This window comes from Apodemus sylvaticus, chromosome 6, assembly GCF_947179515.1.
Source record: "Apodemus sylvaticus chromosome 6, mApoSyl1.1, whole genome shotgun sequence".
NCBI lineage: Eukaryota > Metazoa > Chordata > Mammalia > Rodentia > Muridae > Apodemus > Apodemus sylvaticus.
In genome coordinates, this window is record NC_067477.1 from 69893495 (window position 1) to 69910184 (window position 16690).

At 43.9% G+C, this 16690-nt stretch overlaps 1 protein-coding gene across 1 annotated transcript in view; it reads right to left on the minus strand.

The window, feature by feature from the left end:
- The window catches only part of Akap6 (A-kinase anchoring protein 6), a 282310-nt gene that overhangs the window by 217027 nt on the left and 48593 nt on the right, over positions 1 to 16690 (minus strand). The window contains exon 4 of the mRNA XM_052185864.1: positions 7310 to 7432. Within this exon, the coding sequence (XP_052041824.1) occupies positions 7310 to 7432 (123 nt within the window). The remainder of the gene's footprint in view (positions 1 to 7309; positions 7433 to 16690) is intronic.

Genomic DNA, 16690 nt, shown 5'->3' on the forward strand with positions numbered 1-16690 from the left:
CTGTCTGCAGACTCTTCTCCACTGCCCAGTATACCATAGCTCTGGATGTGCAGTGCTTGATAGGCACACCACTTCTCTGGTAATCTAGTTAACAGCAACCATTGCTGTCTAAGAAAAAAGTAAGTTATAAGTTAGTAAACTGGACACTAACAATATTCAAAATAGTGAAAATTGTTGAACATTATGGCTTAAGAACCCTTAAACCAAGCAGGAAGGAAGTAGTTCTTCCTAACTGAAAAGTGACCCGCATGCGTCTCCTAGACGACACACAGAATGAACCGTAGGAACACCGGAATGCGGTTATGACTATCACATGTCCAAAATGAGCCTCCCATTCTGCCTACCCCGCCTCCTTGCCACAAGCTAATGACAAAATGTCGGAATGCTGTAATTCCTGTCGGATCCCCAACCCCGCCCACCAGAGCAAAGGACTCTGGCTGGGAACTGAGTATTTCAAATTCTCCAAAGAGGAGAAACGGTGTCATATCCTGCTAAACACTCCGCTACACTTTAAACTGATGGGAGTCGCCAGACAAGGAAATGGAGCTTCAAAGCTCCTGGAGGCTGTGGCCTCTGCGGACGCTGTGGCCTCGCTGCGGAGGCTGGAGCGGTGCAAGGCAGCTGGGCCAAAGGCGAGCTCTGGCTTTTGAAGTCTGGCTGGCTGAGCTCGGGGCTGAGAAGAAGCACAGGGCAGCTACCCGTCTCCTGAAGCACAACTTGCTCAGGCCATGGCTGCCCGGCATCTCAGCAGAGACAGGGAGGCAGGAGAGGTGGGCAGCAGGGAGAAAGCAAACTCTGTAATCTCTTAACTTCAAGCAATGAAAAATGGAGCAGAGGTAGACGCAGGAGGGCAAGCAAAAGACAAACAGAAGTGTTTGGGGAAAACTGTGAGCAGAGGTACACTGGTTTTTCTTGTGGTAGAAATAAAAGCGACTGAATGAAACACTAAGACCTAGGTGGTGATGGGAAAGATGCGTCTGCATTTGCCTATCATTCTCCTAACCAGACACATTGCTAGTTAAATCCAATTGTGTTTATGAGGATTGGGGCGAGGGCCCAATTAGAATGGGGGGTGGGGGGGGGGAGTGTTCCTCAAGAACAAATGAATTCTGGTGCTCCTCTGCCACCTAGTGGCGGTCAACTCAAATTGCAGGCATTAATACAAGGATGAACAAAGAGGGTGAGAGGGGTGTGCTTTTAAAGTCCACCGTAAACAGGGACTCATATATCCCCCCACAAACGCGGATCTGCCTCGGTGCTTATTACCTACAGTGAAAGCTGGTCCTAGAGTGTGAGAAAAAAATTTGTATTACATGGGGTCCCTGAGCTGTTGCTGCAGGTTGCCTGGAAAGGACAAGAAAATTCTCTACCAGTGTTAGACTGAATATTCGTGGAGCATTATTTGAAAAAGAAAGCAGATATCAGGAGGAAGCTAAAATGCCAATCATGACAAGATTCAATTAAATAAGCTGGGGCACGTCCACGTGATAAAATAGTAAGTGGCTGTGAAAATGCACTGGAGTTTTTTGTATCCGGGTCGAAACAGGTCTGCGGAAGCAAGTTACTGAATAGGATATCCAACACGGACTTTCAAATGTATCTGTCCTCCATAAAAGGGCTCAAAAGAACACAGAGCAGAGCTCCCGGGCCGTGCTGGTCGGGTTGTGCTGTCTCACAGTGTTTGCTTTTCCCACTGAGTACAGAGTAGCGTTTCTCTTTAGTTGACTTTGAGTGAAAGACAAGCTAAGTCACCCTTCCTCGGTCCACACTACACACTGCTTGCTACATCTGTGAAGCAGTCACACCACAGTGTGCTGATGTCACAGTCCCCCGGTTCACGCATGCCTGGCTGTGCCTGGAGGCCAGCTCGTGCTGGGAAGCGCTCAGCAGGTCCCAGGTCTCCCTGGGTCCCAGTCACACTCTGTTGGGTGTGGTGCAGAGCGCACAGACCAGAACAGGGCAGACAGACAGGTGTTGTCTGACACTTCTGACTGAACGCGAGTGAGCCTCAAAAGCAGCATTTGGTGTGAATCCCCGATTCGATTCGCCCCTTTAATCTACTCCAGTTCTCCATCCCACCTCCCCTCACCCACTGTTCCCACTGCTCAGGTGTTCTGAACCTCCACATTCCATTCGCCTACCTCTCTGACCTAACCTCCGCCCTCCATATCTAAGATTTTAGTTTTGATTTTCATACCCCGGTTTTGCCAGGTGGAGAGACCCAGCAGCTTCCAAGGTCTGCCCAAGCACAGGCACAAAATGTTGAGATGTCTCTGCTCTTTTAGAAGAGACCTCTTGATGGGTCCCTTTCAAGATATTTTCCATTCACAACACAGACGAGGGATTGATTCCTTTAATATTTAAGAACGTCATGTAAATCCAGAAGTAAAATAATAATGACCCAGCAGACGAACGGGCAAAGATAATGAGCAGACAGACCTAAGGAAAGAAATGCAGACGGTGCCCCAGTCACGGAGAGCGTGACAGCTCCACCCGAATGCTGGAAGGACGATGGCCACCCCTGCTCACCGCCACGTGGACAGAGCTGAGCAGTGCGCCAACAAGCGTCAGCGGGCAGTAGTGCGCATGCTCAGCGCTGAGCACACCCCGCGTCATCTCCACCAAGGACAGTTTAGTAGTGGATGGAAGTCTTGGATGTGTACAGCTTTTTAGCCAGAAAGTCTGAATGTAAGGACACACTCCTACTGAACAAGATGATAAAGATCTAAGCGTGTGCACAGAAGCATCGTTTGAGATAGAAGACTACACATAACCTCAGCGTCTAGCATAAGGATTGCTTAAAGAAAAGCATGCCATGCTGAGAATGGAAGTATTGGGAAGCCGTGTTGTACTGTCGCTATTGCTTTTGACCTGTCGCTGGTTTAAACTGGGCACAAAGCAATGCGTGTGTGCGTAGCTGTTTTTAAAGACTTGGGGCAACCTTGAGATGAGAGAGGACGGGCGGGCTCGAGGCCTCGCCTGCCTCAGACCTTTCTCCTGCTGTCCACTCCGTGAAGTCTCTGTCATGTCTGCGCACAGCCAGGCAAAACCCACATTTTTGAAGAATGATAACTGCTAGTCTGTGCTAGGACATCAGACACTCGACTCAAGCCCGTTCTCTGTGGTGATCATGCAGCTAATCTATCCCAGCCTGGCCTTACCGCCGTGGGATTTGTGATTGACTCCTGTCACTCTTCTGTTTGACACAAAGCCAAACCTTCAGTGCTGCAGGAAAATGGTTGGCAATTTAAAATCGTCATTCAGTGTCCCTTACTGTCCTAGCGCCCTTCGAGGCTCAAGTGGAGACTCAGAGCCTCAGTCACACCTGATGGACTCCCTCCCAAACTTTTCCTCGATTACCATTACTGTGAAATCCCTGCCAGGTGCTCTCCTCTCATTTAATCCAGCAGAGTGATTAGTATATGTATTGATGTATATGTATATGTGTATGTGTATGTGTATATGTATATGATGTATATGTACATGATGTATATGTCTGGTGGGACTATAGTAGCCCACCCTGGCTATAGAGGAGTGAAGATCTGGCTTGTTTTCCTGGCGCTGATGCCTATGGGGTGGTCCTTATTTGGTGAATTAGGCATGTATTACAAGGACTCTAGGGATGAGCACTCTTGTTCCAGAAGCACATGGACAGACTGTGAATCTAGCCAGGGCGCCTTCCTCTGCTGCCTTGCTCCTGAACATTTCCTTAAAGGAACGCAATCTATTTCCTAAGCACACCCAGTCCAACCCAGAGCTCTCTCCCCTGGCGTGAGGCGGTTTTTCACCATGTTTGCGCTTACTGTGCTTCTACTCAGATATACACAATTTGCAAGATGTTAGATGTTCATCGGGAACCCCTGGTGGCAGGCGTGGTCCATGCACACCTGAATGCTAGTCAACAACACAGAGAGGACATTGGAAGACGCAATGTCAATATAGCTAACAAGAAACACACTGAAGGAGAGAGGTCAGGCCTGTGCCCCAGTGAGAGCAGGCTGGTTGGTCTTACCCCCCATGAAGTTAGAGGCTGAACAAACTGGATAGCACAGAAACCAAATCAGCAGTTGTGTAGGGATGAAGCACAGTCTGGGAAGGGCTGAAGGAAGGAATCTCAGAATGCCATGACCAAGTTTGACATTGGAGTGGTGAATGCACTCGCTATCATGATGTTGGTGGAGTGTATATACCTTTCTGATTGTCAAAGCCTGTGAACACTCATAGCCCATGAGTGCAATCTTGCAGGCCAAACACTCCAGTGGGGCTGTTTTTGAAGAGGATAGGAAACAGACAACTGTGAAGGAAAGAGAGAAAGGGGAGTCTTCCCAATAATACATATGTACAATGCTGCTTCTAAAATTGGTTTCAGCAAAGGAGGATGGCTAATACTTGCCATGCGCCACCTCCAAATGACATTTCCTGAAAATACCAGTTTCCAGAAAGATGGGAATTGTCTTTTTGAAGGAGCAGCCAGGTTGCAAGCAGATGATTAATTATCATGGAAAATCGCTGTTGTAGCATGACAATTTCACACTGTTTCCTGCAGCTAAAATAAAATTCCTGTGTCTCTCTCAGAGATGAATTGTAAAGCTTTAATTGATTAGTGTTGGTGGGAAATCCTTGGCTGCCATCATGGAAAATAATTGAATTAAGTATCAAGATATAAATGTACAACTGTTATTTTGGTATTAGTTTTTCTTTACAAGTAAATACCGGAAGATGCCAGCTATTCCAACATATTAAACCAGAGAAGACAATTGCTGTCAGGTATCACACTTCTAAAGACTAAAGACAGAATCATGGGATCTAGAAAAAAAATGATTTAGCAAGTGTATCTCACAACCTCTACTGCTGCATAAGTCTGTAAAGACCTTTTGCTCCTGCATCGGGGGACAGTAGCGGTTTATAGAAACTAAGCTAGGGGATGAATCTCTAGGCTCAGTTGAATAGTTTTTATAGAAAGGTAGACTTTGCCTCCTTTTGAGACCAAAAGAATATTAGTACAGCACAATGATAATACAATATGATAGATGACTATCAGGGACGGAGGGTGAAGTGGACGGAGAGGAGGTGAGTCTTGCCTTGTGGTAACTGGCATGGTAGAGTCCGGGGACTGCCAGTGATGTCTGTAGCGTTCCACAGCAGACCGTGCACAGACGGCTAACATGGCTATCACACATTGCTCTTCATAGCATCAGAAGCAAAATGCGGGACCGACTTAGCATTCAGTGAACTGGCCTGAAACCATAGTTTCTCACCATTTGAAAAGCAGAGATAAGCAAAATTGTACCTATATCATCTCTATTCTAGCCAGAATAGTCAGAGAGAGAAAAAGGATGTTCCCTCTAAAATGTTAATCCTGAGAGAGAGAGAGAGAGAGAGAGAGAGAGAGAGAGAGAGAGAGAGAGAGATCAGGAGGACTCTTGGTGATCCACAGCCAGTGGGCAATGGCGCTCATGGGTAGGATGGCGTTGCCTTGGGGCAGGTATGGATACCCGGGATTCTTTATAGCCACCTATAAAAATTCTGCAATTGTTAAGGCTACATAGACTAAGGTCATAGACACAGTAGCAATTTAAATTGAATGATAATGTGAAACTTTACTTCTTAAAGTTTTAAGTTAACACTAGATGCATAAAGTTAGTTGCAACTATATAAGATAGAACAATACAAAATATTGCCTTATAAACGAAACTTCTAGCTTTGGGCTAGCACAAGGTAAGGCAGGCACAGGGATGGCAAATGAGATTTCTGTAAGAGGGCTGAGACAGAACTATGGCACGGTGACACAGGGACACACTACGCAGAGAGGAAAGGGCCCTGGCCACGCCACACAGCAATCCCGCCTGGCTTTTGGCGAGCACCCCACGGCTAAGGCGCCTTATGCCCTTGTGACCTCTGCAGCCTCAAAAGCTGCATGTGTGCTTTCCATAAAATATTAAATCAAGAAAATTAAGACAGCACACTTGATGTGAAATAAAGTTCATATAGTCCTGTTTAAACACAGATTAGAATTTCTGTCAGAACAATGCCAGCACAAGGCTGACATTCTAATTAATATAATTTACATCATAAAGCACTGAATATCTTTATCTTGCTGTTATGAAATGCCCTCCAAAAAAGAACCCCTGAAAAGTGTGTTCTACAGGGAACTGAGTGCTGAGGGCAGTCCTTCCAAACCCAGTCCGAGAGGGGCACTTCTGGCCACTAGTGTTTGTTTCTGCAGACCGTCGGCCCAGTCCGAGTTCGTCTGCAAGCCTGTCTGTAGGCAGCAACTGGTTTTGGAGGCTGTTTAACTTTAAGTAACACGAAACATGTTCAAAACGCAACACTAAATAAACTAAACTTGACTCTTTGGTGTCCGTCTTTTGTCCTTCTGCAGTCTTTCCCGTGAACCACCACACAGGGGACTCTCCACGAAACTTGCTTATTCCAAATTCTAAGTGTGTAAGAGGGGCAGAAATCAACCCCACAGTTGGGCACCCAAGGATTCTTGTTCGTTGCCTTTGTCAATTTTATGCTATCAGTGGAAGGAATAAAGATGAGATTCCTAAAGCCTGAGTTTCCATTTCCTATGACAGCGTGCCTTTCTGACACGCTTTCTCGCCCTCCGGCACGGGGTTCCCACCCCTTCATAATTGATATCGGCCATTTGAAGCATTCAGTACTAACCTCCTGAGGTTCATCAAAAGTACCCTGGTCTATAATTCCTGCTTTAAACAGACTCAAAGCAGAGTCACCCAAGTGTTATCCACAATGGCTTCCTAGTTTTCCCTAAGCACTGGCCCGGCATAATGACAGTTGTATTAATTATCTGCTGAAAAAATCCACGTAGCAGCAGAAATGATGGAGATCATCGTTTTAAATATTTTATTAAAATAGCCAAGTGTAGAACAGATTAAATAGACTTCTCGATGAGGAGGGGCTCATTAATTTTACAAGAACTCTAGAAAGCTTCAGAATGGCCATCAAAATTTTCTCTTTTATTCATTTATTTTTTTTCCCAAGAACAGGGAAATCTTCAATCATCGCTTTAGAGAACACGGGTCTAATAAGATTTTCTAAGGTGGTTTAAAATAGTGGCCCTTCTGGAAAAAGCTTTGAAGCATCTGTTTGAAATATGGAAGCCTTGGGTGTCATATTATTACTTGAGATGCCTGAAAATGGTCATCTTGAGTCTCCACCCCACTAAGGCTCGGGTTCATTAGTGTCTAAAGACTTTTGATAACTAAAGTTGATATTGGACCTAAACAAATTGCGACACTGAAATCTTTGACAGTAAGAGAAGGCACAACATGCTCTTGCCTACCAAGTGTGTCTCCAGGTACAACCGAAGGCTGTCCGTCTCGGCCTTAGGAGGGGTCCAGTTCTCCGTGGTCTCCATGGCTTCGTTTAGCCACTGAATGAATTCATCCAGCTTGTTCACAAACCCCTGTGAGAGAAGAGAACCAAGAAAGAGCACAAAGGGAGCATTAGTTGATTATTTTTAAAGTCAGTCTTAAAAATCCCAAACGTGGCTTCAAACTATAGCAACTACTCCTACTGGTTTGTTCTGTTTGTTTGTTTGTGGAGGGACGTTATTGTTGTTGTTTTGTTGTTTGTTTTTTTGGTTTTTTGTTTTGTTTTCATTTTGTTTTGGTGATGGCCACTGCTCCTGGCCCGAAATCCTTCCACAAGGAAATCAACTCTCCTCCTGGATTTTACTAGGAGCACTTTCCTAGGGAATGATTAGACCGTAGGGGGCACTGCATAAGTTACCTCAAAACACCTCTAGTTCTTGACTAACTTCTGTTTGCCCACACCCAAATCACCGCCTGGCTTGGGGAGGGTGGTTTTTGAACAAGGATGACCCTATCCATTCAGAGCGTACAGAGCTGAATTACTAGAGGCAAATGAGGACATTTGTTTTAAATTTAACTATAAAAGACACCTGGATGTGTCCCATCAACAGCCCAAGTTTCTGTAGTCCAGCCTGTGCGTACGCGGAAGGAGAGAAGGGCAGAAAAGAGACACCACGGAACAAATGCAGACAGACACCTGACTGGCTGAGTATGTCTGGACGGGAAGAAATATTCTTGCCCGGGAAGCACAAATCACAATAATCTTGCGATTTTTCAAATAGTGGTTATAAAATTTTATTGACCATTTAAAAGAACACATCTGTGGAGACTGAAAATATTTTGAAAAAGTGAAAATCCAGCTATAAACTGAACCTGGCGTCTGCTTTCCATGTGTAGGTCAACAGCGCCACCTGGAGGCCACATGGAGCAAGGGCGTGCTTCCGTTTTCCTTAGGCTTGGTATGCTGTTTCCCTATTGCAAGAAATCCATCCTCTTTTTCCTTTCCTTTCCTTTCCTTTCCTTTCCTTTCCTTTCCTTTCCTTTCCTTTCCTTTCCTTTCCTTTCCTTTCCTTTCCTTTTTCCTTTCCTTTCCTTTCCTTTTTCCTTTCCTTTCCTTTTTCCTTTCCTTTCCTTTTTCCTTTCCTTTCCTTTCCTTTCCTTTCCTTTCCTTTCCTTTCCTTTCCTTTCCTTTCTTTCTCTTTTTACCTTTGATTCATTTTGATCAATATTTTAATGCCTTATTGAGGACATCCTAAGACAAAATAAGACCAGTATGTAGACATTCATGTTCTTTGACATGCTTCTCAGAAGTTGAATTTTATTATTTAACACACCCTAGTTGGTTTTTGTTTTAATTCATAACCCAAAATATGAGCATTTTCCCCCAGTGGATTAGAAGAAAAAGGGAAATGGGGTAGGATGTTAGAAAAGAGAAAGGCAGACAGTTAAAGCCCAGAGACACGTTCCTGTTCCAAGGGGAGAGAGCAGAAACTCTTGTCCTGGGGGAATCTCAGTCTGGCACCTCATGGAGTGAGATGTCCATGTTTTCCCAGGCTTTCCTGGGAGGCTGTCAATACTTCACAAACTCCCACCTGTTGTATTTAAGAGAGATGTCCTCGGATGTACCTGCTACTCCTGCAAGCACAGCAGAGTCCTGTGGAACTCAGGTCGTCAGACAGTGCCCTCATAATAGAATTTTTGTGGAAGAGCTAAGAGACCCTTCAGTGAGCATATAAACATTTAGAAGCATTATCCATCACCTACAGAAGAGTGTAGATGATTGACAACTGAGATGGAAATCGTAATTTTAGTACACACGGCATCTACTACTTACTGTTTAGTCTGACTTCAGTTGCATATAAATTGGTGTGTGGATAAAATTAAGTCAGGAAGCAAACTATTTGGAATGACTTGAATCCGAGGGGCAAATAGTTAAATATACTACTTTAAATATAATCAATACTAGATGATTAATTATCCCCCCTCTCTAAAACAACCATGAAAGCATATGAGAATGTCCAGGGTCCTCATCATAGATGTTGTTAGTCAAAGAGTTGTAAGCCATGCATGTCAGATTTCCAGAGAGCTGTGAGTGCAGGGTTCGCTGAGATTTCAGAGATGCAATTAGCAAACCCAGGGGCCTGGGAAAGCTTCCTCGAATGTGTGTCTGTGCAGCTTAGCCAGTCAGCAGAAGAGGGTTGCCGTCCGGGACAACAAGGCCCTTTCTCTGGAAATGTCTTCTGCACTGTAGCCCACCCTCACCGTTTGTATTTACCAGATGATCTCCTGACTCTACTTTTGCCAATGCCAAGTTTCGTCCATCAAAACAGAAATGTGAGAAGTCTCACTGTTCCTGTTTGTAAGAAGAAACAGGTTGTACATTCTCTTAGGGAAATCATGGTATTCTAGACTGGTGCTGTGTGTGGCCTTAAGAATGTGGATGCAAACTGCTGAGTGAAAATCCACTTTCACTGGTGTTCACTCCGTTCTGGATGCATGTACTCTCAAGCGTGCTTCCTGTGAGTCACAGGACATGTCCTTTCTCAGAAAGACCGAGAGTCATGCGCACTCACACGTAGACCCATGCACAGCCGATGCTCGCTTTCAGAGGACCAGCTGACATCTTTGTGGTGTGGATAAAGGAAAACAGGCCAGTGTGGATGATAAGATGCAGAGATGGGGTAAATCTAGAAAATACAGCTATTTTGAAGTAGGTATCAAACTGTAGTATAACAAAGACTGATCATTCATTCATTCACTGAAATATTTAGTAAGATCCTACTATGTACAAAGCAAACTGTTAGATATGAATGGACAGAGAAAGATGAACATCATTATTTTTAAAAAGCCAGCACAATACAAAGCATGCCTAAACTTTGATATAGTGGATTCAAATGATTTTGTAAGAAAAAAATTTCTGATAAAAGAGTGAGGAAAATATTCTATTACACACAGAACTCTTATATCTGTATCCAGATTTGTTCCTTCCTATGTTTAGTACTAAGGTACATGAGTGTGTTTCTCTAGTGCTCTGAATAAAAAAAAAAAGTCAGGCTTCCTGCCTTGCACTGTGTGGAGAACACCCCCCCCCCTTCAACCCCACAGCACAAACATGAGGTAGGTGCCTGGCTCCTTCCTTAGCTCCTCTCCCTTCACACTGAGTTCTTCCTGTCCCCCTTTTTTGAGATGAGCTCTACAAGAAAGGCCCCTACAGAATTCATTCCTAATGTACTGAGGGAAAATTTAAAGGAAGTTAAACACATGAACAAGGCCATTCTACCTGTGCCTTAACAGACTGAATGACTCCATTTTCTTACAGAAGAAGTGGACCTCAGTGTTAGCCACGTCCTGAACGGCCAGTTCCCCTGTGGTGTCTGTCATCTGGCTGTGAACCGCATGCATCTCTGTGCCTTCACCTCAAAAGGATTCTGTCTCCTGGTAGAGACCTCAAATGTGAATTCTGAGCCAGACGAGATCAAGTCAGCAGCCCACAAACAGGGCCAAGCCGGAGGACTCCAGGGCATGAAGTGTTTAACTTTTTGGGGGGGAAATGAAGTGGGCAGCTTCTGTTGGTGAGAACTTTAAATGGTTAAAGCCTTTAAATGGTTAATGCCACTTTTCTCAGTGTCCCACAGTTAAGGGCCCAGGGAATCCATCCAGATAATTCTAGCTGAAGTAATAAGCACCCCTCACTACCGCTAGAATCTGCTGTGTAAAATGAAACACTTAGCACCTGCAATGATCACAGGAGGTGGGGACTGTTGTCACTCAGTATGCAGATGAGAAGAGTAAGTGTCCTGTCCTGTCTGTGCCCTGGAGCTGGAAGGTGATAGACTCAGTTCCCAAACAGAGTCTCACCGGTTCCACATGACATCACAGAAACCCTGCTGGCTTTACTAGTAGACTTTCTTCCCAGAGATTGAAAGTTGAAAATAAATAAAAATTACATAAGGATAACAGAAGATGATGTATTCACACAGAGAGAACCATTCATCGTGAGCCAGCCCAGTAGAGACGCTCAGAACTGAATTTGGTTCCAGTAGTTACTGCAGGAGTTCCTTCCTGTCTTTGAAATCGGTTCCTTCACCTGTAAATTTCAGATGGTAATATTCTTTTTTCCAGATTCCATGATAATTACCAGAGAAAGTGCATTCAAGGCTACTCATCCCTAAATGAGGCCTCTTTCTCAGTGCCCACTGCCGCCACCAAGGCTCGGAGAACATCACAGAAGAGGAGGCAGAAAGAATATAAGAGCAGAACGACAGGAGGAGCGATGGAGACACTCAGTTCTGGGTTAACGTGGCCCCTGAAGACCTCTCAGCAGCTGAGGAAACAGAAGACGCCCCTGGAACATAATGGCCAGCCAACTAAGACGAGGGGTAAGCGCCAAAGGACTTACCAAAGGACTGTCTCAGACACTGAGAAGATGGGGAGGACTCAGTGAAGACACCTGATCTGACCTCTGGCCTCTACATGTGCATGTGCACAAATTCACCCATTCCTGTTGCAAACATATAGGACACACATACACACACACATACACACACACACTTGATTGTTGAAAAAGTGCACAGCACTGTGCTCGGCACTGCCGAGAAGATGGATGAGAAAAGTTCCCACACAGCCATAGCCTGACGGGCGGCAGCCACTGCTCTGGGCGCACCAAGATGGCCAAGGCCCTGCTTCCAGCCACTGAACAGAAAGCAGGCGGGATATGTGCAGGTTAGTGAGGATGCCACCAGCAAATGGCCAAGCACCTAAGAACCAGTATCAATATCAATCACTATCAATAGCCAAGCACTTAATTTGACAACTTAAAAAAAAAATACATGCTCTTGGGAACACTGTTTAGCAGTGGAGGCACCAACAAGGAACAGTTAAGGGACACCATGAATTTCCTTCACTACACTTCATTTAGACTCTGAGAACCAGTGAATTAGACCTCCATTTAAAAGCAAAACTGTGCACCAAGATTGGGTGTGAGCACCCTGCTGGATGCAGATTCGTGCATTTCTGAGCATGATTCTTACACAGCCTCTGTCTGAGATGTCTAATTTAGGTTTTTATACAGTCACACGCTTCCTGACCACGAATCTACCTGTGAGCTGCCGGGCCACCAGATCCAGAGACTCTGCGAAGTCCTGGGAATTACAAACATTGGTCTCCTCTGAGTCACTCAATTGTCCCCTTCCTGTTCACAAAGCCCAGACCCGGGGAGAAGAGGGCTGAGAGAGGAGAGGCAGCCAACAGTAACACCATGCCTCACAGCAAAACATTTAGCTTCTCTTCTAGAGGTCCAGTGGGTATCTTTAGACTATGAAAAGCATACCCGTGCAATTGTCCCAGAAGAGAGGGGGGAAAATAAAGGGGGGAAAGTCAAGAAATAGCTTTATCTAAACTCCACAGATAGAGACAGTCCATTCTGAGCTCAGGGATTATACAAGAGGGAAACTGAACTGAAATCTGTATGCCTGGCAACCCAGTAATAATGATCTCAACTAGGATGAGAGGGGCCCAGAAAGAGATCTGTCTTACAGTGGGGGAAGGATTCCTGTAAGGAATTAGAGGCTTTGAATTCAGTCAAAGGTTCTAAGAGCAAAAACAAAAACAAAAACAAAATAAAAATAGTGAAAACCTAATTTAAAAAGCTTAGAAATACTTCAGAATAAACTGCAAGTAGTCATGAACTATTGCTAATTAGTACATATTAATTGAGCACTTATTTGTCAAACCTTCTTTTAATCCTCACAAGAACCCTGGAATGTTCCCATACACTCTGCTTCACAGAGAGGAAGCTTCGACATGGACAGACTCAGATGTGAGGAGTGGAGCTGGGGATGCTCCCGAGTGGAGCTATGGGTGCTCCCGAGTGGAAATGAGGGTGCTCACAGGTCACCTCTCCATGCCCAAAGATTTGCGGCTCTCCTCTAAGCAGGACTTTGTATGGAGTAACCCCAAACCTACAGGGAAACTTGAGCAGATTAGTTGATCTTCATTTGCCTACAAGTACAAAATATTTGGCATATTCATACCTCAGTAAACAACGTTTTCTGATGTTCCCAGAAATTTTTCAAGGACAAAAACAAGAAGCCATTCCTTGACACTGAAGAGCGGAGCTGAACACATTGTTATAGCCCTGTTTGGATTCGCACCGAGTGCTTTCCTCTTGAATAAAACCTTGAAAATCAAGCATCTTCTACAGGAAGGCATGTGGACTGATGGAGTGTCTATATAATACCCAGGTATCCAAAGAGTACATGTAATTGTTGAGTTGTTACCTGCGTAGTCTAACTTTTCTCTAGTGAACACATACTTCTTATAAGGCTGTCACTCCTAGAAAAGCAATAAATTCCATGTGCAGAGATGATCGTGCAGACAAGAAAATGTAACAACTGCCGTACAACTCCGGGGCAGCAAAAGAGGCAGTCAGACGAGGACACAGCTCAGTGAGCTCTGGAGCCGGGCCGAGAGACAGAGCACACAGCTAGGCTCCGAACACCCTCAAATCTGCCTCCTCAAGCAGGGCATGAGGCTGAAAACAGTACGAACTGGACTATAGTGCATGGGATACTTCTGGCAAAAGAACTTAGGCGTTAAAGTATCACTGTTCACTATAAAGTTATCGTAGGCATCTTTTGGACAAGAGTTCTGGGTTCAAAGTAAACAGATAGACAAGGGCTTTGGGAACAATGCAAAGTTACCAGTGCTACTGATTCAACATTATATATATATATAATGTTTTATATATATATATATACACACACACATATATAAATGTTTTATATATACACATATATATATAAATGTTTTATATATATACATATATATAAATGTTTTATATATATAAATGTTATATATATATAAAGTATATATATAAATGTTATATATAAATATTATATATATATATATACTCACACACATATACTATACACTGGGTGTATAATATTTAGCCAGCTGAATTAAATATTAAACTGCCCTTTTTTGTTAAACTCCACAAATAAGTAGCAATGTAGATTAAGTCTTGTTTTTAAAACATTTTATTTATTAGGACTTCAGAGTGAATCAGGAACTGCACCAGGTTCTAGGATTCACAGATGGGAGACCTATACCTGTAAACAGCTCACAGTACAGCGCATTCTGAAGCTATGGTGTACCTGACCAGTACTTCAATCACTTAATGTAAAAAGTCCTTTGTACTTAGAACTTATTGGGAAATTGGATGAGCATAGAAAATACAATGTTAAAATAAGGTCACCAAAATTCAGAAAGAAAGAAGAGAGAGAGAGAGAGAGAGAGAGAGAGAGAGAGAGAGAGAGAGAGAGAGAGAACAAGGAAAGCAAGAACTGGACCACTCACTCACATATGTGAATCCTCGCCTGTAATGCATGCATGTGTTTATGTAAGTGTGCATATAGTGGGCAGTTTATGAAAGTGACTAAGAAAGAATCTATTAGGAAATGAGGAAGGCCAGAATTCAGGCAGAAAGACACAAATTGTGGAAGAAAATATGAAGTTAATTGTTCTGAAAATATGAAGTTAAGAGTCCTTTCAACTCTGTCATGGGTTTCTTTTCCTTTTCTTTTTTCTTGTCTTTTTTGGGGGGTGGGGGTGGGGAGGTGGGGGGAGGATAAATCCTACACAAAGCTTCATGGCTTCAGAACCACATAAACATCCACAGAGTGCATGGCCTGGGCCTGGGAATGTGCTTGCTTTATGGTTGGCATAATCTAGGTGTGTGATGTTTTTAATTTGTGAGTTCATTACAATAAAGTGAGGAAACGCTGAAGAAATTTTGTCTTCTTTGAACTTTGTTAATATTCATTTTAGGAGCCGTGTATGGTGGTGCACGCCTGTAATCCCAGCACTTGGGAGGCAGAGGCAGGCGGATTTCTGAGTTCGAGGCCAGTCTGGTCTACAGAGTGAGTTCTGGGACAGTCAGGACTACACAGAGAAACCCTGTCTCGAAAAACCAAAAAAAAAAAAAAAAAAAGAAAAGAAAAGAAAAAAAAGTCATTATAGAAATTCAAAAATACATGTTGATTAATTTTAAGATGGCAATACTGTATTATATGGCAATATAAATGATACCTTGTTATGGAAAAATATCTATATGTTTTTAAAATAATGAAAGTGGGGCATTAATTGTATGTAAATGTCTGGCTTAAGAGACAGCTAGATTTCTAGTTCTTTTCTGGGTTTAATCTGTGGCATTAGTTCTCAAAAATTCTATTCTAGTATTACTGTGAGGATTTCCTTATCTTTGCAGACCCTGAAAGTGTCGTAGGATCCAGTGTGAGGTAACTGGACCACAGTCTGAGAGCCTCTCATGAACGAGCCCCCAAAAGGTCAGGACCCACCAGGAAAGAAGTAGAGGAAACTACTAGTCTGGCCATTGTCAGATAAGTGTAATTGATTTGGAAACGGAAGACGAGGGCATGAGAGGAACAGAGAACGCTGAGGCAAATAAAGCCCTAGAGGGAGCAGCTTGTTGTGAGAGGTCTGAGTAGCTGAGCATGCCTAACCCTGGAAAGGGGAAACAGTGAGAAAGGGGGGTGGCCAGGTGCTGGGCCACGTGCAATGTGTTCAAAAGTGGACTTCATCCTGAGGGCCGTACGCGGTGACTAGATCCCTGAAGCAGGAGAAAGAGAAAACTGTACTGATATCTTAAAAGGCTCACTTTGGCTGCTGTGTGGGCAACAGACGGCAAGGCCAAGAAAGAGAGAGAGGCCAGTCCAAAGGCTGCTACAGAGTCCTCGGTTGGATTAGAGTAGGGCACGTTCTAGCTTGCTTTCTGTTCTGTGATAAAATATCTGACTAAAAACTAACTTGGGTACAAAGAGCTTCTCTGGCTTCCAAGTTACAATGTAGCTCGGAGGGAATCCAAAGCAGGAACTAATGCAGAGACATGAACGCTGCTGACAGGTTTGCGCCTTCCTCCTGTATGGCTCAGGCCCATCTGATCAGGGACACAGCATCCACAATGACTTGAATCTTCCTATATACTAATTAGCATTTAATAAATGTCCCACAGATATGGCCATAGGACAGCATAATGTCAATTCTTCAATGGAAAGTCCTCTTCTCAAATGACCCTAGAATGGGTCAACTTGACAAAAACTAACCAGCAGAGTGAACGTGGACAGATTTGTCAGTTGACAGAGAGTGCTGGAGGGTAGAATGGACAATTGGTAACAACCGGTGATAGAGATGTTAGAGTCTGAAACAACTGCCAACGTCCTGATTTGGTTGGAGTTATCCTTCCTTGACAGAAGGCAGAGGAAGTTCTTAAGTGGTTCGTAGGAAGATTGGGAACAAGATAGCTATCATAACTTCCATTTCTGAACTCACAC